The 22,877-nt window shown below is 43.8% G+C and overlaps 1 protein-coding gene across 29 annotated transcripts in view; it reads left to right on the forward strand.

Moving 5' to 3' along the window:
* KCNMA1 (potassium calcium-activated channel subfamily M alpha 1) overlaps window positions 1-22,877 on the forward strand; it is a 748,425-nt gene that overhangs the window by 580,702 nt on the left and 144,846 nt on the right. For 16 of the 29 annotated variants that reach the window (XR_010935922.1, XM_067710429.1, XM_067710402.1 and 13 more), the window contains exons 16-18: window positions 10,049-10,117; window positions 12,434-12,445; window positions 19,311-19,397. Coding sequence is in view for 28 of the 29 variants with exons in the window: in XM_067710429.1 (XP_067566530.1) it covers window positions 10,049-10,117; window positions 12,434-12,445; window positions 19,311-19,397 (168 nt within the window). In the remaining variant the exon portion in view is untranslated. The remainder of the gene's footprint in view (window positions 1-10,048; window positions 10,118-12,433; window positions 12,446-19,310; window positions 19,398-22,877) is intronic. The other 13 variants (XM_067710404.1, XM_067710432.1, XM_067710408.1 and 10 more) reach the window with 1 other exon arrangement.

The raw sequence follows: 22,877 nt of genomic DNA on the forward strand, positions 1-22,877 counted from the left end.
CCAGGGGATTTTCTCTATCTTGGAGAGTGGCCTGCCTAGGATAAAAAGTCCAGGAGGATTCAGGACTTACATTAGAAGCTGGTCATATGAAAAGGCAATTGAGGCCTCTTAGGTCTGATGTAGATGTGGCCTGAGCCCACAGCAGAACTGCCAACGCCTGGAGGAGTCCTGTGGCACCTCAGGCATTAGCAGTGGAGTATGTGAAGTCCCCTTCCTTGTCTTTGAGTCTCCTGGGCTTGATTGGTGTCAACATGAGTGCTGCCTTGCAAATCCCTTAGTCCATGTCCCTCCCCCCACCCCCTTCCTGCTTTCCCATCACTTCTCTTATTTTGCTTCTGGAAACTGAGTGAGTTCATTTTAAGAGTATTAACCTGGAAGGTTAGAACCGCTCCCTCTAGAAGTTCCAGCTGGGATACGTGTGGGGTCAGTTGGACTCATGTATTTGTCCTACACGGTGTTTCATTTCTTAACAGTTAGTCGCCAATGTTTCAGAAAGGTGGTTCTTCACATAAAAACTAGATTCCTGGCCTCTTTTGAAAATCTGATGAACCAACACGGGACTTGCATTTCTACTGAATGCTAAGGGACTCCAGCGTGCTGTAAGGAGGGGTTTAGTGAAGGGCCTCCCCTCCCTGATGTCTTAAACTGGCCAGATTTGCATTTACATCAGGGCCTGGCCCCCTCGATGTGTGAGTTTGCCAACTCTGACCCGTTGGGTGTGTGAAACTTCTCTGCCCTTTGGAGCCGGCTCAAGAGCTGGACACTAGTCTGTAAATATTTCCCTTGACAACATGTTCCGAGAAGGAGAAGATCCCTCAGACATACCTTGTTGTCAAGAGAATTTGGTGTTTGTTTGGTACAGCTTCCGGAATACAAAGACAAAAAACAAAATACCATCATGAAAAACTTGTGATGTGAGTGAAAATGTGTTCAACTGACTGCTATTACTCGTTTAACACAGTGATACAGCAGAGGTAGGAATAATCAATAAAGAAAGGACACTTAATGAGATTTAGGGACATCCCAAAACATTGAAGCTCTCCTCAAGCATTTGATTATCTGGAGGCTTAATTATCTGTGTTTTCTACTTTAAATTAAAGAAAAGCCATAACTCAGAGTTACCAGCAGTTTAATGATAACACTCTTCAATTCAGGTTAATTAAAGCACAGCCGTAATTAGAGTGTAGGGTTGTATATCACCAGGCTGGCGCATAAGTATTTTCATTACAGTAAGAATTGGCTATTCAATTTCAAGATGACATGAAGGACGCCAAAATATATTTTCAGCTGGTTCACGTAGAAGAAAAAGAGTTGGAGAATATTCTGGGTATAATAAAGCACTGATAAAGTATACAGATTTTCAGAGCCGTCTCTGTAATTATGCACGGCATTAAAACAATATGCAGCCAGTAACGTCTTGAAGCATGAAAAGAAATAAATTTGCTCTTCCCTTGGGCTGGCAGAGTGCTCCCTTGCAGGGTAGGATCACCACACCGAAAAGATTGGAGTTTTTTCAGAAGCCGGGAGAGTCATTCAGTGAAAAGCTGAGGGGGCAGGATTAACGGGTGCAATCTGAGGTCGTTTCCCAAGAGAACAGATGTGGGAGGAGGAGAGAGAGGAGGGGCAGGAGGCCCCCAAGTTGAGCTTTTTAAGAATTTCGAGCAGAGAGACGCTTTCTCCGGCTCAGGAAAGACTTGCACCAGCTTCTCTGCACCAGCCTTTGGCCTTCACGTGTGTATCACCAGAAGACGCAGCTTTGTTCCAAAAGGAATAACTCATTTAGACAAAATGCAGTATCATTTCTAAATATTTCACTTACATTTTCTCACTGAATCCTCACAAAAATCCAGTGATGATTATGTGAATATTACCATCCCTGGTTTATGAAGGAGGACACTGAGACTCAGAGGACATTGGTGTCCCCTTCCAAAGCCACCTAGCAGACAAGTTACAGTACCAGGATTTCGATGCTGGGGCCTCATGCAGTTGGGATCAGCTTGGAGGATGTGGTAGATGAAGGCTGGCTAATTAAGAGCCTCCTGGGGAGCTTATTAAACAGAGGATTCTAGGTTCCATCTCCAGATTCTAATATCTGGGGTAGGTCCCCCAAATCTGCATTTTTTTTGTAGGTGAGTGGGGGTGATTCTGATTCAGTCTGATGACTGGGGACCCCCAGCAACCCCATTCTCCACACCACAGGCTGGAATAACTTCTTATTCCGACTTCGGGCTCAGTCACTGGAACGTTTCTGATTTTTGCCAAATCATAGAATTGTAGGTGGGCCACATCTTACAAGCTAATGTTAGGATTTGGGCCTTCGTGGGCGCTTCCTCTCCGTTGCTGCTTCTTCACGAAGGGTATTCTGCAGTCTCCATGGATATAGGAATGAGTCTGCCCTCTACCATGCCAGGCAAACTGATGACTGCTCTCCCCACTCCCCATGCCTAATCCAAACCAGAATAGGAAAAAGACGTGGGGGTACTGAGCCCTTTAATGCTCTCATTCAGGTTTCCGCTGGGGATCGTAAAAGCAATTTCAGGGTGGGGAGAACAGTTAAGCACCGAATGCAGAGAAGGACAATTTAGGGTGCAACAAGCCACATGTCTCTTGGCCTTGATGGACACCATAGTGGGTATGGCCTGGACCTTCCTCAGGATGCTCTTAGGGTGTTCCTTTTAAGTGCCAGTAACTCCTGAGCATCTCCCTTTGGTTTTGCATAGCTGGCTTGCCCCTGGTCTGTGTGGCAGTAAGATCAAGGCAAAGGAGCTATGGGATCTGAAAGAGAGGGTGCCACCCATTGTTCTCTGAATACCAGGAAACCACCCGCTTCCCTTTCCCTCCCACACCCCATCTTCCTCAGTAGCTGACTGTGGAAGGTGCAGATGGCCAGTGCCAGCCAAGCCTGCAGGAGGCGGGGGCTGGGGTATGAGGCTATGTTTTCCACGAAGGGGTCCTGTTTTTGAGTGGTTCAAGTAGTAGGATGCTGTGTGATGTCAGGTGGTGTGAGCTGTGGAGTCGCAAAGGTCTGGGGTCAAACCCACTTGCTGGATATGTGATTTGGGACAAGATAGTTGATTTCTGCCTACCTCCTTCTTTTTTTTTTTTTTTTTTTTTGCGGTACGTGGGCCTCTCACTGCTGTGGCCTCTCCCGTTGCGGAGCACAAGCTCCAGACACGCAGGCTCAGTGGCTCACGGGCCCACCCGCTCCGCGGCATGTGGGATCTTCTCGGACCAGGGCACGAACCCGCGTCCCCTGCATCGGCAGGCGGACTCTCAACCATTGTGCCACCAGGGAAGCCCCCTACCTCCTTCTTTTGATAGTTACCAGCTGCCTGACCTTGGGCTTAGTGCTCACCCCGGTTTCCTCAACTCTAAAATCGGAATGATAGAACTTGTCTCTCAGTACCAGCTAATGCCCTTTTCCCCTCTCCTGCCTATCCTCTTCCCACCACCCTTCTATTCTGCCCACTGAATATGATATAAACACCAAGAAAGAAAGAAATATATCGTGACATTTCCACGTTTTATTTACTCTTACCTTTTAGAAAATTCTGCCGTCAGTCACCAGCCGGTTAATCAGCTAGCTGTTTAATGAGCTTGGGGTATTTGTGCCAGTGTGCCAGGCATGGTGCAATTAGATGTGATCAAATATAGGCTCATTAAAAGATTAATAGCAATACTTTCAAATGCCGAGGAAAAGATCCTGTTTCCCTGCAGCTGCTGCCTTCTGCGAGTTTGCAGTCTGGTGAAAGAAAGTAATACCCATCCTCAGGGAGAGACGAGCGCCCGTTGATGAGCGTGTGATGGTTGCACACAGCCGGGGGACAGATGCTGAGAGCTCCCTGCAGGCTGGGGTGGCCAGGAGAGGCTTCCTGGAAGAGGCGATACTTGAGCTGTACCTTGTATGGAGGTTGGGTTCAGAGAAGGAATAAAGAGGGAAGAGGGATTTGTAAGGGATAGGGAACCAGGAGGCTGGGAGCCGCAGAGAACTCTCTCAACACCCAGGTCTCTGAGATTTTCCAACGACAACAAGTTGATTTCCACTTTAGATGGGAGAAGGAGAAAAATCAGAGTTCTTTTGACATGTGGTGTTTTCAGGGGGAAACAGCGATAGTGTTTTTGTTATGAGAACTAGCAAACGAGAGATTGTACCCGCCTGCCTCCGGGTAGGGGAGTGAGGGCAGAGGAGGGAGGTGGAAGGAGGAGTGCAGGAAGCCACAGGTTCACAGGTTTGGCTACTGCAAGAATGCCACGTGCCAGGTCCTGAATCTCATGGTGAGCAGATCAGTCAGTCAGTCATCACTTGCAAAATATAAATGCTTAATTGTATCGGGTTTTACAGCTCAGGGGATTAGGACAAAAGATGTATTTGAAATACTGTGTGTCTCTGTGTCCCCCTGCAGCTGTTACAATTCAGATTTGATGTGGAGTATTTAATGCCTAGGTAGCTTGAGGAACTCTGACCAGATCTTCCCTACGCTAAAGGGCAGGAGTTCTGCCCTCCAGCCCAAATGCAAGCCTGGACGCTTCTGTGCTGGTTTAGACAGTGTGGGGTCTGCAGGGCATGGTTCTCCTTCCCCCCATCCACCCGCATTCAGGGCCCTAAACATTGAGAAAATCACGCTCTCGTCCTGTGTTGTTTGGCATGGACCGATCTTTCCAGGGAAGCCACTTGAGGAAACTTAAATTTCAGGCTGCCTAGAGAAAGCTGGGTCTCTTGCCCAGTGAAAGCTACAGCTAGTTTAACTTGAGTTCTGTGAAATCAGTAGTTCTTAGAGAAAGGCATCGGAATTTGAACATGGAGCAGAAAGAAGCCAGCAGATTCTATTGTTATATGGTGGATTTATTTAGCCAGGCTGCAGAAATGAACCTTTTATGAGAATTTATGGAGAAGCTTGAGTCTCATCTTGAAAACATATTTTTCCTCAAAGAACTGGCCCTATTCCTCCCATTATTGGGGGGTATTGTAATTGGGACTGAGCATATATGAACACAGATAGGAATACAGCGTTTATGATTACTTCTGTTACAGGGATTCAGAAGGTGACCGATAATCCTGCCACATGTGAATAAACCAGGGGCCATAAAATCTATGAAAACCCTTAATCGAAGGCTACAGAGGCAGTGGCAATTCTAGAATTCTCTACAGGAAGGGTCAGGGCGGCAGTCCAGTGGGAAATACTGGGGCTTCACTTGATGCTGGATACACATAGCAAACACACAGTTTACATTTTATGTTTCTGATTAATAATAATAGCAAAGCTTGCTAAAAAATGCATTTACTGACATTTTGGGCAAATGTTAACTGTCCATATGAAAGAATGTAATTATATTGAAATTCAAGTGTCTTAGGTGTGCTAGTGGAGATATTATGAGAGTGGAGGTATGAGTGTTCAAAGGTGAGGGTGTTCTGAAGCCTTCCCACTCCACCTCTATGAAAGCTGCTGGGAAATCTGAACAACATTTTCATGGGCATTTCAAATTACTTCCATTTTCCTGGTGCTGAGTCTTTCAAATCCCGCTGGTTCGAGTTTTCTTTAACTAGATGTTTCCATTTTGAGAGCCTATCATTTTAAATCAAAGCTCCTAAATGTGGATCTTTTTTTCATTTTAGCCCCTAGATCCTAAAGATCTGGTTCCCCAATGTGCAGTATTTATATCCTCATCTACTCTGGTTACACGTATCAGCCTGACATTCCCAGGGTCCCCCTGGACAACTGAAGAGGGGCTGGCGCTTTGGGGTGGAGCTGGGTTTGGGGGGCACAGTGAAAGCTGCCTCTTCTGTCCTTGCCCCTTCACTCCTAGGTGAGTCAGCCCCAACCCACACCTTTGCATACCCTTCCTGAACACATTAGAAGGTGCAAACTCCACGACAGGTTTCTATGCTTAATTCACACCAGCAAGCAATCTTTCTAGTCAAGGGGGCTGATTTAATAGCAAGAATAATTTATTTCCCTCTGGGTAGGTAGAAACAGTTGGACTCTAATTCTTAAGAGCCTTTGTTCAGGAACATTTGGGTTGAAACTACTGTGGTTAACAGATGATGCTGGCAGTAAAGAAAAAAAGAAAAAGAGGGCTTTGTATAATGTTGTCAAATTTGGTAGACCTCTACTTAATAATTATCAAGAAAGCAATCTAACATTTTTTTTTTTCCTTGAAAAAAGAAGTCATTCCTATTCCCCCGTAATTATTTTTGCAACAAGTGGCAACTTCCGGCATTGGACATACTGGGACATTTTATTTTAGAAACCAGGAATTAAATGCTTGCTAACTTATGGCTGATTTCATCCTGTTTATCACATTGTGGAAGCTACCTTGTTTCTCTCTTATACTCTACCTCATGCTAAGCCTCCTCTCTCTTTCCCATCCCAGGTCTGTGTATGTTTAAGCCATAAGAATAACTTTAAGGATTGGATGAGCAAAACCCATTTTGCTTTACCAGAAAAATGGTGTAAATGATGCAAGTAAATATGTAATTTCAGGACATCAATTCTAAGTAGTCCAAAGGCACATCCTTTGTAACAGGATCTGCAGAGGGTTCCAAGGAGAAAGCGCTGTCTGTATCTTAGAATTGTACTTACCACATGTCATAGCGGATTGAAAGCAAACATTAGATTCCCAGAGCATATCACTGCTATTATTCCCTTCTACGCCCTTCTTTTCCTGTCTGTCTGCTTCTATCCACCAAGTTAGAAAGCATGTCGTTTCACGATGCTAGCTCACTTCCAAGCTTTCTCTGCCTAAACTAGACTTTCCTAGTTTACCACTTTATCTGTTGTGGATAATTCTAGCAACTCATGAGAGTCTGCTCCCCATTCTTTCATACATTTACTTAATCAGCATTTACTGAAAGCTTACTCCTTGCATTTTGCAAACTACCAGCGAGACAAGCATACATCTTGCCCTGAAGAAGCTCAGTGTAGAGGGCAGAGAGGCAAGTGAACAAGTAATTACCACACCCCACCGTACCCACTCCCTGTTTACTCACCTTGATCTGCCCTTCCCCCCAGAACCACAACAGAGGCTGTGCCTGAGCTGCAGCCTTAAGCCCAGCACCCTGACCTTCGCCAGTTCTCTGTGGCAGGAACTCACGAAAACCTGTGATTTTAAACAGGGAGAGACGTAGTTCTGTTTCCGGTGTAAATTGTAAATTACTCAAGGTTTGTACTTCGCAGACATCCAGAGGACACTCAGCTAGAGTAGGGAGTAATAGCTTAGATGCCCATAGGGGGCAGGCAGTTAGCAACAAAGAATTAGAATGAGGAGGTCCGAGACAGTAGGGGGTAGTCGGGACTGTGGCACATTGGAGAGCCCGTGTCCCACCCACAGGGGTAATTGCTTTGAAGGTCCAGTCCCTTTTAGCCATATGGAATGTGGCTCCAGTATGGCCGTATCTGATTTATCAAGGAAAGCTGAAAAGCTCGCTTTTATATGAAATCACCTGTTGGTACCTAATTCTAGATTTTTTTTTTTTTTTCTTAAAGGCTGTACTGACCAAACAGAACATATCTGCATGTTGGGTTTCTGGCAACCACTTCATTTCCTTTGCTTTTATAAGAAGCATCTGTGTAGCATACTGCCTAGACACTTGATTTCCACTTCTGACATTTCTACATGAAAATTGTTTAACCTTGAACAAGTTGTTTGATTTCCACTTTTGGCTTTTCTCCATAAAGGCCATTTAACCTTGAACAAGTCGCTTTTCCTTCTTTGGACCTCAGTCTGTTATCTGTACGAGAAGGGCAGGACCAGCCAGTCTTGAAGTGCCTGAGTCTGAAAATCTATGGTTGTGGCACTGTTTGCATGTACCGGCGTACCTCTTTTTATTACACTTGGCTTTTTTGCACTTTGCAGATACTGCATTTTTTTTTTTTTTTTTACAAATTGAACGTTTGTGACAACCCTGTTCAAGCACACTATCAGTGCCATTTTTCCAACAGTATTTACTCACTTCATGTCTCTGTGTCACATTTTGGTAATTCTCACAATATTTCAAACTTTTTCTTGATTACTGTATTTGTTATGGTGATCTGTGATCAGTGATCTTTGATGTTACTATTGTAATTGTTTTGGGTTTTTTTTAGCAATAGAGTATTTTTTAATTAAGGTGTGTTCATTGATTTTTTTCGACATAATGCTATTGCACACTAATAGACTGTAGTGTAAACATAACTTTCATATACACTGGGAAACCAAAAACTTCACCTTACTTGCTTTATTGTGATAATTGCTTTATTGTGGTGGCCTGGACCAAACCCACAATATCTCCAAGGCCTGCCTGTGATCACTTTGTTTACATCACTCTGTCCCTCTCTTCTTAGTGCCTTTGGCCAGTGAACAAAGGCTTGTTTTAGGTCAGAGCATTCTTAAAAAGAGGTTTCTGTAAGGCCCTGTAGAAAAATTTTAGATATTGATTTGAAAGTTACAAAAGAGGTCTCAGATGTGCTGGTCCGCCCTGTGCTAGGTAAGGAATATGCCCAAGGCCATGTAGATTTTATTGACTTTTCTGAGTTAGGAAGCGCCTTTCTTTTTATATCTAAGTGGTAAGTGATATCGTAGTAGCTAGGAGGACATAATCCACCATTACTATGAACTGTTTCTTCCCTTCTCACCAATAGAGTCAGGTCATTAAAGCAATTAAGATCCTTGAACCCATGAACCACCAGAATCCCAAATCGGAGTGGCCATTGCTCATAGGATTTCAGCAAATCAGCATCTTCGTGATCAATGCTAAGTTAAGATCAGCCTTCTCCTTGAGTTTGGCACTTAGTTGTTATTTACATTAGAAAGCGGTTACTTAATCTGGTAATTTGTTTCAACAAATATTGCATAAGCCACCTGATAGTTTAAACAATTTAAGCTCCAGAGGTAACAGCCCCGGAAAGGGGCTGTGTGTTAGTGGTGCTCTAGGGAACATAAATTAAGAAGAGCATTTTTCCAGCTGTAGTTGGGTATGTGGGTTGGTGTTTCAGCAAACTGCATAATCAGCACAAAACCCAGGTCATTAGAGTCTGCTGGCAGGAATCAGAAAATCTGCAAATCACTGGGAGAGCCCAAAGACGCCTGGATGGAAGTGGTCCTTTGAAATCTGACTGTCTGTTTACAGCAATACAGGGGATCATGGCCTCCCAGGCAGGAATGAGCTATCGGTCTTATTCCCGTTGCAGAGCTTGAGGCCTTCACCACCACCTTACCTGCAAGCAATACATACACGGGTCCAGCGCATCTGATTGTGTCACTTTTCTATTTAGAAGCAACCCAGAGACTCCCAGTCCACTTAGAATAAGCTGCAGATTCCTTGTTGTAGCCGGCAAAGTCTTCATGATCTTGTTTCCACCTAGTTCCCTGACCTAATCACGGTCACTCTCGACTTTGCACACTCAGCTGCAGCCTCGCTGGCCTGTATGCTGGTCCTCAAACACCCCGACTTCCTTCCTACCTAAGGGCCCTTGCACTTGCTGTTTCCACTCCCTAGAAAGCTCTTTGCCCAGATCCTCTCATTGCCGGGCAGATGCGGTGAGACAGCTTGGATGGAGCCAGGAGTAACAGTGCCATCGTCATGTGCTGGGATTATTACCATCACGGAGGCTAAGGAATATTACCATCATTCTGAGCGCACAGGGGTCTGCTCAGAACAACAGTATGAGCCATTTGTACAAAAGACCGAAACGGAATCCAGATAACAGGTCCAGCTGCTCCAAGTACCTCCCTCCCCCTGCAGTTAACTACCCAACCGAGTAACTAATGAATCTGGCCCAGCATAAATCCCCAGGCACAAATCCCTGCTTCAGGTCTGTGTCTAGACATCCAGACCTGAGTGCAATTTGCACTTTGAACATTCAGCCCCTTATCACTTGTGAGAAATCAAGTTTAATGGGGAGGATGGGGAGGTGTGGCTCCCATCCCCCTCCCTCTGGCACAGTGACCGTAGAATGCGGGTCCCTTGGGTAATGACCGCATCAGGAGATGGAAAGGTCGTAACAGTGTTTGTTCTGTGGCTCTGGTCGTTCTGAAGCACTGACTGCGGGGTTTCTCTGTCTCATTGCAGGCTGTGTTTTGTGAAGCTCAAGCTTCTGATGATAGCTATTGAGTACAAGTCCGCCAACCGAGAGAGCCGGTAAGTTTGCCGTGACCCAGCGGCTGGCTGACGTTTATGATGGTAAGAGTGCAGCCCGGGAACGTTCAGTCCACTTCTTTCTTACGCATTATTTATTTGTTTGGAAGCCTAATGCAACACCTGTCTGACTCGAAGGCACATTTCAAGGTGTGTTCAGGTAGACATTGCTGCTTCTATCCCAGACACTGCTGGGCACCCAAAGAGTATTTTTCCGGGGGAAAGGGATGAGGCATCCAGATCTCTAACCCATCATGCCAACTTACACTTTTCACCCTCTAAGTATAAAACCAGGGACAGACCCTGTCCTTAAACCCATTTTTACTGCTGTGATCAAAAAGCAGGTGGACTCTGGCCTCCTTCATAGCAGGCATGGGGCAGAGTCGTGATGGGAGTTTCCAGCTCTCTTGATAGCCAAATTACAAGCAGCCTATTGTGTACCATATGTTTCTCTCCCGGTGCAACTGAAATCCATGTGGCATGAATATCAGCTACATGTAAATTAGCCAGGAGAGCAGGGCTTGGAGGCAGGAGCCCTCTTTATTTATTTTGCTCTTAATTATGTGCAAATCAGACTGATGAGGGACTGGGTCTGGTCGAAATAGATAACACCCCAGTCAATATATGAGTTTGCGCTGAAAGAAGGAAGCGTTGCATCAACGAGGAATTTTGTCGGAGTACTGTATGCATTACAGACATAAGAGAGATGATTTTTGCTCCCCAGTTCTTTTCAATAGTTTTGGAAGAGAGCTCACTGAGAAATGCTCGGGCTTGGGTCCTCTGAAAGGACAACCATGCTTTTTTCCTAGCTATGCTAAAACGTCTTCCTTTAGGTGCCCAAGGGAAGGGCGCAGATACCCTCCAACATACGCCTTAATAACTGAGCAGAGTGCAGGGCAAGACTAGAAGGTTCCTGCTATCATCATTTAAGGAGTTTTCATTATCCTGGTGAATGACTCAGTAAAGCCCCAAATGTTCAGTCCGTGTCTCTATGACCAACAAAACACCAAACAAACGCTGGATTGGAAGCCAGTCATTCCAATGTTCTCTGTTACCTCAACCACCAGATCAGATTGCTCACAACGTCAATCTGATCACATGTTAAACTATTCTGAAACTCCAAATCAACCAAAAGGAAGACACAATGGTAGATTTGGTGGCCACATGGTAGACCATGGTTGTAGCCGTTAACAGCTATTTACACAGATACACATTTTCCTTCTCTGTGGTGGCAAAGTGAAAAATCTTATTTGCAAAAAACCCAAGAGTCCTTGGCTCTTTGCCGTTCAACAGATAAGGTGGATGTTCCTGGGATTGTGGCTTGCCCATGTTGTTGCCAATACACACCTGTACCTGTGTAGGGGAATGTGTATCCTGGGTTTCTGCAAATGATATTCTTCATGTTGCCAAGTCAGTAAATCCTTGTGTAATTCAGTGTTCTCTCTTTATCACTTCTGTGCATCTCTTAAAAAAAAAGTCACGATGCAAGTGATCCTGAATAGCGCTTCTCCACCATGCTGGAATGATTTCATGGCAGGGGACTGCACCCTGAACCTTGACCAGCCGTCTTCCACCTGCCACCTTTTGGTCATGAGGAGGGAGAGAGAAAGGCTGTTCATGGTTCGGTGTGAATCCACTGTCACCATTCTAAGAAAAATAACTCAGAGCTTTCTCTGAAGACACAATCTTTTCTTTGGTGGACGTTCCCATTAATTCACCAATCTGAGATGTTTTCAACGAAGCCGGATTTATACATACAGATAGTTTTTTCAAATTTCCTTTTTCAGAAAAGGGAGGAAAGAACTTGTTTGGCTTGGTTTTGGCTTTCTGTGTGCAGCTGCCAGCTTTAATCCTCAAACGTGGCTTGGTCTCAGTGTGGAAGCACATTGGTTCTTTTGGAAAAAGGTGTGCTGGAGGGAATGTGGATCGGGCCTCCGAGAAAACACAGGACTCACACACAATATCCCTGTTAAAAAGAACTGAGTTTCTGACCTTCCTGAGATAATAGTTTTGATTTTGTTTTTCATTTAAAAATGTCCCATTTCCCTTCCTCTCCCATTTCCTAAGCGATCGGGTGTGAAAATTCGGAGAACCCTGCTTCTCTTTTCCACGCCCACCCCGTGCCTCCGACCTGTGTGAACTGCCTCCTCTGTTGCTGTTATCCCATGATACTGTTTCCATGCTTTGTTGAAAAACCTTGTTTTCACACACATCCTTCAGATAATTTGAAACAAAGGTTTTATTCCTTCTATCCTTCTGGTGTCAGTCAATTTATTATCCAATTGTTTGATTTTCAATTCTTTTCTTGTCGTTTTGCAGAAGCCGAAAGCGGTATGCTCTCTTCGTTAACTTTCCTCCCAACTTCCACCCTCCGTCTTCACGTCTAACCACAGGACTAACCCTTTGCCAAGAATTCAGGAAGACAGAGATTATACATATATGTGTATATGTATATATAATCTCATTCCCTTGTCTAGTAGATACATATATATGTATATATATGTATTTTTATATATGAACCTCTCTCCAGCCAGAGTCCATAAAAATTGAAAGTAGCATATTGCTTTTCTTGTGTGATTTGTTGATCCTTTTGGATGGCGCACTAACTTCTTTGCAGGAAACCTACACAAAAACAGAGGCCCAGTCCTGTTTTCAGTCACGGCACCACCGATGGGAACAAATGCTATTAGAGTTGACAAAGGAGGACGCTTCTCTCCAGCCCTTGGTGTCTGTTTCTGTCCTGTCCTGATGTGTCTTGGTACCATTTGTCTGCATACCACATCCACGTTCCCAGTGACCTCCTCTGCCCTGTGTCGGGTTTCCAGTGTGTAGAGCCGAATTTGTGTCCTTTTATCCACAAAACAGAGACCAAGCCCTTACACTTAACTCTTTTTCCTTATGCTAATTTTGATGATAACATTTGGCGTACTTTCTCTCTGGGCCAGTACTCAGTACAGACTTAGAACACTGCTACTGCATCTCCAGATCATCACATTTGATTTACCGAATGAGTACTGTTTATTGAGATGAACTCACCATGGCTTTCTTTCTTCCCAGTGTGTTTGGGCATATTTCTTAATATGAAGTATCTCAACTTTCACCATGTGACCTCACCCTGTTTTGCTGCTGTTTTATGTTGCATGAAGCATGACCAAATCCTCATCGATAGATTTTTTTTCAACTTTTTGGGTTAATATTTCCAATGTCGTTTTCTCGAAGACAGTACTGTCGAAAACATACTATTGAGATGCCTACTCGTTCATCTTCTCTAGAGTTGTTTTGCTCTGTGACTGTAATCACTGTCATGTGTTTGTGTTTGTAATTGTGTGTGTGTGTGTGTGTGTGTGTGTGTATTTGTATTTGTATTTGTCTGGAACTCTTTACGAAGTCAGATTCGTCTGTGATTTTCTCGAGTAGAGGTGGCTTCCTGTCAGTTTGGTATTATTGATATGATCCAACTGCGAGAAGTTACTGCAACACTTTGCATCTTCAAAGGTCCACAGTAGTTGCACCTCTGCTGTTGGCTTTTGGTCTTTGAGTGCTTTTATCTTGTGGTGAAGGCATGTGATGTAGGCATGACTTGTCCTGAAGCGTATCAGAAAGTGACATGGCTTGCTCCCAGAACCAAATATCCAGCATGGTCCTTCCCAAATGAACTCTCTTCCCCATCCCATGTGGCTACTCTTTTCCTTATGTGCAAAATAGATTTAAAAATGCCATTTCTAAAATGATTGAGATGGATTCAGGCTAAACAAGTCCTTGCCCCTGTCATTGGCAGACCACAGTGGCAGTCATTTGAGTGTGACCAACTGGGAGCAATCTTTATTATGCTGTCTCTGTGTCAGTGAATTGGGCTCAAATATATTGAAGCATACACTACACACTGTGCTCTTACATATCTTCTGTAAGAAAAGTGCATGTGTATAGCTGTGTGGGACTCCAGCAGAATATATTTTAAAGCATAGAAGTAATGAAATGAAAAGTGTCAGAAAGGTAATAAGATTTGAGCTTTGGGGTTTCTGTCGGCTGTGCCCTAGCACAGCCCATAAACTGCAGGGCACCAATTGGGTCACACAGAGTCCCACGCAATAGCAATCATCAGTGACCTTGTGTGGTCAGAAAGGCCACTTCCCAGTGGCATGATTCATCTGGGCACAGCATGAGCTGAAGTTCTAGATGGTTCTTATCTTCTTGTTCTAGTTAATGAAGTCCCATTAGCTTGCTAGACACAGATATAATTACCATGTTATCAAGTACAAACTATCTTCTCATGTGAGTGATATTTTTGTAATTGCTCAGGGAATGGTACGCTACACCTATCAAAATTGGGGGGTGGGGAGGAGAGAAATATGCACCTGTCATATTTATCCATAATGGATAAAAGTTCCCTTTAAAAAAATATCTGTTTCCGTTGAATTACTGATTCTTGGTTGTCTCCAAAAACAGCAAACAAGTAAAGTTTATGATGATTGAAGAAGGGATAACTAGCTGTTTCCCAGTTGTTATGCGTAAGTGGTGGAGAAAGGGAATAAATCATTTTGCCCCATCAAGCCCCAAATCTCCAACCTGAGCAACGTTCGGCAAGAGAGACACCATGAAATGAGTTGCAGCTTGTGAGCTGGAGCTCCCTTCCCAGAGGAACCCGACAGGATGTTTCCCTGTTAGACTGAGCCCTGCTAGCAGTTTCATGTGAATGTATTTCATGTTTAGGAACTGATATTTCAGTTTCTAAGTGAGTGGTGTTTTCAATATTGAAATCAATTGTGCCAACTCCCCGAGTGACATGCCGTGTATATCTCTGTATATTTACGTATTTATACTTAATGCACCTGGGAGATTCTTAGCTCATTTGCCAACGCCCTAGAAGAGGTGTGGTCACTCCTTTGATAGGCCCGACTGGTAAGAGTTGCAGCTGGCTCTTTGAAAGAACAGCTGTGACTACGTTTCTCTTTATTAGAGCGGGAAAGAAGACACTTTTGGAACTGAGACCACTGCTTGTGGTTTTCATTTGTTCAACAGATAGTTGAAATGTGCCTGTTGCATTCAGGGCTCTAAACTGGCTACTATGAGAAACTTGTTTACAAAAGTAAATAAAATAGGATTATGTTTTTCACTCTTTTACTTAACTATGGGTTCCCTACAGAAAATACATCTTTGTTTCATAGAGTGGATAAGGGGCCAAAGAATAAGTCTAGATACATAACTAGTTTGAGAGCAAAGGATAAAAAGAGAGAGAGAGAGAGAGAAGGAATCCTTGGGGAAGGGACCACACCAGCCCTTTGCCTCCAGCTGTTACTGAATGTTTTCAGTTGAAATTAACAAGGTCATAAAAGAAAGAGGATAATTTATAGTTCCTCGAACTGAGAGAAAGTCCACCCCTGCCAAGAAGATGTCCCCATTGGAATTCTGCTAATTGATATATGGACTTTTTTCTTAGAGATTATCTTGATTCTTCACATGACACATCTTGAAGTTTATCTCTGATAAGCTAGTGAATTAGACAAAATTGGAGCAAAAGCCTGATTTAAAGTGAGGCACAAGGAGGGAGACTTTTGGCAGCCGTAGGAGCCAAACAAACTTAACATTGGATGGTCTTTTGAGATCAAAGATCTTTGGCAAGGTTTACATATTCCCATTAGAAGGTCAATAACATATTCTAAGGGTAGCAGGCATTTGGCAGGAGAAAAAGTTACTTCTGTCTAGGATCCTTATCTTTTTATATTTTGAAAGAGAGGAGGACTTACTCTATTTAAACTTTCTAGATTTGGAATGTGGATAGAAGACTCAATGTCTAAAATATCAAAAATAGTAACATATTTCCTCAGAGCGACTTTGAAACTTAGTACCCTTACACAGGAAGTATTATATGCAAAGGTCCCCTGAAATCAGGGGCACCTGCTTCTTTACCAAACCCTTAAATCTGTGAGTGGGATCCAGCACAATGAGCTTCCTTATGCATCTAGATGTCTTTCCTTCATTGTTCTCGAGAGCTGACCTCAGTCTTTCAGTTCCTGCCCAGAAGGCTGCCTTAGCCTGATCGGTATACTGCAAATGATTCAGCCTCACATCATCACATAGAGATGACGTAAAGCCTCTCCCCCATGTCCAGAAGAGAACTTGAGGGCATCCTGAAACCCCACGGTCACTGATGTCTTTGGAGGTGCTTTCGGTACCTTAACCATCAGCCATGAGGTTTAAAGAACAGAGAGATACTCCACTGTGCAACCAATAGGCAGTCCAGATGAGCCCATCTCCAGATGTGGCATGGAGATAAAATGTTTCAGATACTGCGGTCGATACAGAGGTCTTTCAGTGCCACTGGGATGCCTCCTAGGTAGTTTATTAGCACCAAAGACAACATGAGAGCTGTGATGCTGTGAGAGATCATCTAGCTCTTGTTTAGTTGTTGTAATTACCTGGCTTACTAGTAATAGTGACCACGTGTTAAGAGCCTACTACGTGGCCCTCACTCTGCACATAGCATGTACTTTACTGCTCTTAGTGACACTTGAAGCTAGTGATTACTCACCCCATTTTACAGATGAGGAGAGTGAGGTTTATCGGCAGGTACATGCCCAAGGCCAGGACCTGAGCTCGGCTGCCCGACACAGGCACCTGCTCCCTTAACGGCAGCAGAACTGAGATTTGAACACAAGTCTGCTCTACATCAGTGCCCAGAATCTTTCCCCTCCACCACACTAACGTGACTAAAGCAAGGCTTGAAGACTGTAATAAATTATCGCAACCTGCCATCTCCGGAATGACAGTCCCGAATTCTCACTGTGTGCCAGTTCTTATTCACTGTTGCTGAAGAACAAAGGAAATGAAAAGAAACTTTCCATTGATGGGAACCATGACACAATGGGCTTGATCACTGGAGTGCAATTAATGAAGCGTATGATGTAAAAAAGGGAAACAGGGTTCTGTGCGAGGCTTGTTTTGCGCATATATGTCACCGAGACATTGATGAGTGTCAAATTTCCTCTTTTGAATTGCATTGTTAAAATCACGATAGGATTTTTTTTCACTCAGAAGCTTTTTTTACACCCTTATATGAATACACATCAAAATGTAGGCTTATCCAACTTTAAGGAATTAGTTCCTTTAAACTCCAGAAGAACACAGAACTTTTCATGTATGTCCCTGTATATTATTCTGGAGTGTATAGTTCTTCACCCTGTAATTTTTTATCTCATTATAGACAGGGTATTTTGATAAGAAGTCCTGTGTTCCATTCCATGGGGCCAGCTAAAGTGATAATTTGGGCATTTGGGGGGCATTTTTTTGCAATAATAAATCATAAAAATAATCACTAATATGCATTGAGCTTTCTGTGCATCATCTCCCTTAATCCTCTGAAAAAAGACTCTGCTTATCTTCATCTCCATCTCATAGGTGAGGTAATTGAGTTCTGGGAAGATTTAGTACCTTGCCCAAAGTCAGACAGCTACTGAATGGCAGGGCTGGCATTTGGACTTAATTTCTGATTGCAGAACCAGGGCACAGAAGAACTGCCATGCAGGCAAGGGGGTAGGAAAGTGCAAAATCCAGCATCCTGCCTTTCTACAACATTCCACTTACTTGGATTTGAAAAAGGGGTCCATCTAAACTGTGAAAAAACTCTGACCCTTTTCCTCCCATGATCCTGAGAAGTCAGAGAGCTCTTAAACCAAGGTGAAGAGGTGTTGCAGGGGTGATTGGGAGGTGCCTGTATGGACCTTCTGCCCATCGCAAGCTGTGCTGTTAGCATGGCCTGCTGCTTCCTGACTGCCGGGGAATCTCACTGTTGTCTGTGGTTCTAGGGAAGAACACTCAAATCTTCATGGACCCTTGCTATTATTTAGTGTCAATCACAACGATGTCACAGGATTGGTTTCCCCCTGTCAGGTCTTGTTATGGGTAATGATGGAACTTCTTGTGACCACAGACATTTTGCAGTAATGATCTGCTGTGAGTTCTCCGAGCAGAACAAGGGTTCATCTGCGTCCTTCCTGTCTTGCTACAGACACATCACTCTGTTGGCCACGGCACTTTTTGGTAATGGTTTTACCAGCAGTAAAAGATTACACGTTAAATACCATTCTCTGTTTTGATTGTTTTAGACAGTTGAGGACTTCCTTTAGCCTGATTCCAAACTGTTACCTTAAACACCAGCTTTTCAGATCAAAGAGTACCTCTGTCGTATCTGGTGCTGCATTTATTTACAATGCCTCAATTCCATGTCCATTAAGCCCAAAGCCTCATCTCAGTCTCTGTGTAAGATAGCCCTGTATTCTGCTTTTGATCTGAAGACAATTAAACTTGCTTGTTTCATCCATTTATTAGATTAGGATACATTTATCTCTTCTGTCAGTCCAAACACAACTTGGTCAGCTAATCTATTTATACCACTTTGAAATAGGACAGGGTATATTTAGGTTCATACTTTCCCCACAGGGCAAGTTTTTTTAGGGATAATTTGCATTCGTTTTCTAATTACAGTTGGCCCCAGTGAGGATATACTAGACACATACCTTAATCAAACACTCCCATCCATCTTTGTAAACAGCAGACTGGAATCATTAAGTATTTCCAACTGCTGGCATTTTTCTTTCTCATTGCTAGGGTAGGTCCAATACTTTCTGCCTAGGCTGCGCATGGAATCCACTTCCATGTCCTTGTCAGTGTCATGCAGATGTTCTGCTGGCTCCTGCATTGGTTACAGGTGTCCCGTACCATTCCCTGCAGTAGTATGTGTTGTGCATATTTGTATGTTTCTGTATGCATATAGGGGTCCCATTAATGCTCTGTCATCTGATGGAAAATTAGTGTAGCCGTAGCTCTATTAGACCAGTAACACTCAACATTGACTGTCAACAGCAGTTTCCAAAAGGATATATTATTAGGAACTTTGCTTCAAATCAGAAGCGCATGGCAATCCCATTGTACAAACCTGACCCTAAAACATGGATTTGCTTTGATATCTGCAACTGGGAGTATGCCAACCTGGGAACTGGGCAGCAGACCTTTATGATGGCGTTATCCAATTAAATGTGTGGGACAGTGGATGTCAGGCTGTAGACAAAATCTTTGGGGAAAGCATTAGACTAGTGGGCCCCCTATAAAGTTAACAGTACGGTGTAGCCTTCAAGGTTTTCTTCTTCAGAACACGACCTCACAGCTATGTCTTCTTTGTTTGTTTTTGTTCACTGAGCAGTATATTAATTAATCCTGGAAACCACCTTAAGATCCAAGAAGGTACTTTAGGATTTTTCATCGCAAGCGATGCCAAAGAAGTTAAAAGGTAAGAGTTTATTTTCACTTGCCTTCCTTTTTGGCTCAGACCTATGTATCTCCATCCACTGAGATATGCTTTCAGTGTGTACCGGGCCCTAACCCCAAAGCTTCTTAACATGTCTATGGGCATCAGAGGGTGCTGAATCTTAGGAAGAAGAGACTGTGCTTTCAAATGCTTCCATGGATTCCTCTTCACACAGTCAGTTCCACACCTTTGAATTAGAATAATAACATTTTAGACCTAGGAGGCCCTAGATACCTGCTCTTTCATTTTCCAGGGGAGGAAAGTGAGTCCCAGGGAGCCTAAGTGATCAACCTGATTCTTGATGACCCAGAACAACACAACACAGGATAACCGGCCCCTTGTCTAGTGCTTTTTACTTAATAGTATCCAGGCAGATTTACTCGAGAATTAACCGTTTTCTACTTTAAGTGCCACATGGAATCTCAAAAGGTTTGGATTAATTTCAGATGAAATACTAAACCGGCTGTATTTTTATTGGTGGCCTTCTAGGTAAGTGGCTGAAGTTGTCAGGTTCACTTCTTAAGCCTCTGTAGGTACAGCCCAGGATTTCACTGGCCTCAGTGTTTCATGACACTCTTATTAGTATCCTCAAACTTGTTTAAAGCAGCCCAGGAAGTCATAGGGTTTTTTGCAGAACACCATGGAATTGATGTTGTATTTGATTCTAGCCTGTGAACTAGGAAAAACTTACTAGTAGAAAATGTGACTCAGATGGTCAGACAGGTCACTCAGCTCAACAACAATGTTACATAAAATCTTTTAAATAAATGATGAATTGTCAAGATCTATCGTTTTTGTATAAGCCTATTGTCTTCATTCCGTGAGCTCCTCCTCAAAGCCAGGCCTGTGCTAGGTGATCTGTGTTCTTTAATGCTACTCCTCAAAATAACCTGCTGAGGTAGGTCTTCTAAAGCTCTTCAGGCTTTGGTTTCCTCATCTGTGAAATTGAGGCAAATGATTTGTTCAAGGCCATGCAGCATGTAAGCAAGTGGCAGAGCCCAGTTAGAGCTGGTCTTTCCTTTTCTAAAACCCACGTTTTCGACCACACTTAATAATACTAGCAAATTCTTACGCAGAGTTCAATGTGCGCCTGCACTGTTCTACGAACCAGGTACCAGGTGTTGATGAACTCATTTAATCCTCTCGACAACCTCAGACAGGTACCATTACTATTCCCATTTACATGCGAGGAAACTGAGGCACAGGTTGGTTAACTAACCCGCCCAAGGCTACACTGCTAGTGTAAAGTCAGGATTTAAAACCAGGAAGTCCCGTTCCAGAGCTTATGTTCTTAATTATTTATTTGCCAAGAGGTGAGCCTGCCACGCTGAGTACAGACCTGTGAGATTTGATAACTGACACTTATGTTCTTCTTCACCCACTCTTACAAACTAGCCATACTAGTTATAGAAGCTTTTAGGACAAAATGGGGTGCAGAAGCAAAAAAAAAATCCTTGAGATGGAGGAATCTAATGATTTAAATTTACTTCTGGAAATTGGGAAAGGATTGCCGTTATTCAGGTGTGGAAGAGGAAAACCTCCTCGTCTAGTTCCTGGATGCTCACCTTTTCCAGGAGTACCCCTGAAACTGGGGTCACCTGAGAGAGGAAAGTGAGGGTAAATGAGACTGAAGCCCCTCCAGGTCTTCTGGGAGAGAAGGTTGTGCCCCCGTCCAAATCGCGAGGCACAAAAGCTGGAAACAGCATCTCAGCACCACGTATGGGGGCTGGGAGCACAGCGGCACCATCGATCACATGTACCTCCCAGATAGCAAATACAATATGAAGCTCCCATTTGTGTAATTCTATTTCCTGTTGCATCTCTCACTAATGAATGTCACAAATACCAGGCAGTCCAAAAAACAAATTACCTCCTATATTAGGGAGTGCAGTATGTCTCATTTCAGTGCTTTATGGTATTCACAAATACATGCTGACACAATCAGCCTCAACACCAGCCTGTAATTTTCCATGGTGTGTGATGTGTCAAGAGCAAATGCTGTCAGTTAGGGGATTTCGAATAGATGAAGACTGCAGGAAACCACAGAAAGGACATCGGAGGTTTGAAGGAAACTAAACAAGTTTTGTAAAAATGGAAAAGTAGATTATGATGATCTAGTATTGAGTTTTCACCCTCTGCTGCAAAAAGGCAACGGAAAAAGTTAATGGATTGTAGCTCAGAGAAACTTTCAGATGCAGTGTTTTAGGAAAAGAGGAGTGAAAGCCTCCAAGCGTTCTCATACTCCCTTCATTTATCAAATGTGTGTAGGTCACTCACTTCTGAGACCACTCTGTATTAGGTGCCAGGGAAGCAGTGGTGAACAGTGGGGAGAAGATGCTGCTCTCATGGGCTCACGTTCTGTGGGGGAGAGAACTGCAGTTTTGTTTATTCGTGGTGCAAAGAATTAATGCAGCTGCCACTGATTTAGATTGGAGGTAAGTGACGGCTGCTCTGAGGGAGAAAGATTTGAGCAGAGATGGAGGTGATGGGCAAAGAATCCATCACACAGGGATCAGAAGGGAAGAGGAGACACGGTGGGAACAATTTTGTCATGTTCAGGGAACCTAGGGGAAGAAAGTGGGCTAGATGAGGTTAGAGGGAAAGGCAGGAGCTCGTTTCCATAGGACTTCTTACAGAGGTTGTGTTAGTATAAAATGGAGTCATGGGTGGTTTTCAGCTGGGGGTGATGTAGTCTGATCTGTGTTATTAAGAGGTGTTTCCATCTGCGTGGTAGAGGATAGGATGTAGTAGGGTGGGAGAGGAGGCCAACAGACTCACGGACTAGTTCAGGTGGGACGTGATAGCTTGTGCTAGATTGGTGAGTGGAGGTGGAGAGAAGTAAGAGCAATTCAGGATATATTTTAGATAGTCTGTAGGACCCACTGATGAACTGGATGTAAGAAGTGAGGGGAAGAAGAGAAATCGAAAATGGAGCCTAGATTTGGAGCTTATGCAGTTGGGGGGATGGCGGCCCCATCTTACTGATATGGGGAAGACTGGGGAAAGAGCAAGTTTGAGGTGGTAGGAAATCAAGAATTCTATTTGGACTAGGATAAGCAGGCAGTACGTACTAAACATGCACATGGAGATGTCATAGAGCCAGCGGGACCTGAGATTCTGGCATTCTGGGAAAAGGTGAGGGCTGGAGATGGAAATTTGGGTGCTGTATCAGTGAGGGTCCTGGCGAGAAACAGATGACACACTTAAATGGGAAAAGGGAGGAGAGTTTTATGAAGGAACCATATAAAGCTGTGGGCAGAGAGTTAAGGGAAACGAACAAGGGATGGCAAAGCACCCCAGAGCTAGCAACAGAGGGGAGCCACTCTCAGCCCTGGATCTGCAGACTCAAGGGGAAGGAGGGCTATCAGAACCCGGAGAGAGAGATTGTAGTGAAGGAAAGGCTGCCTGGCGGGAGCCGTGTCCTTCAGTAGAGAAATGGCACTACTACCATTTCACGACCAC

This window comes from Pseudorca crassidens, chromosome 16, assembly GCF_039906515.1.
Source record: "Pseudorca crassidens isolate mPseCra1 chromosome 16, mPseCra1.hap1, whole genome shotgun sequence".
Classification (NCBI taxonomy): Eukaryota; Metazoa; Chordata; class Mammalia; order Artiodactyla; family Delphinidae; genus Pseudorca; species Pseudorca crassidens.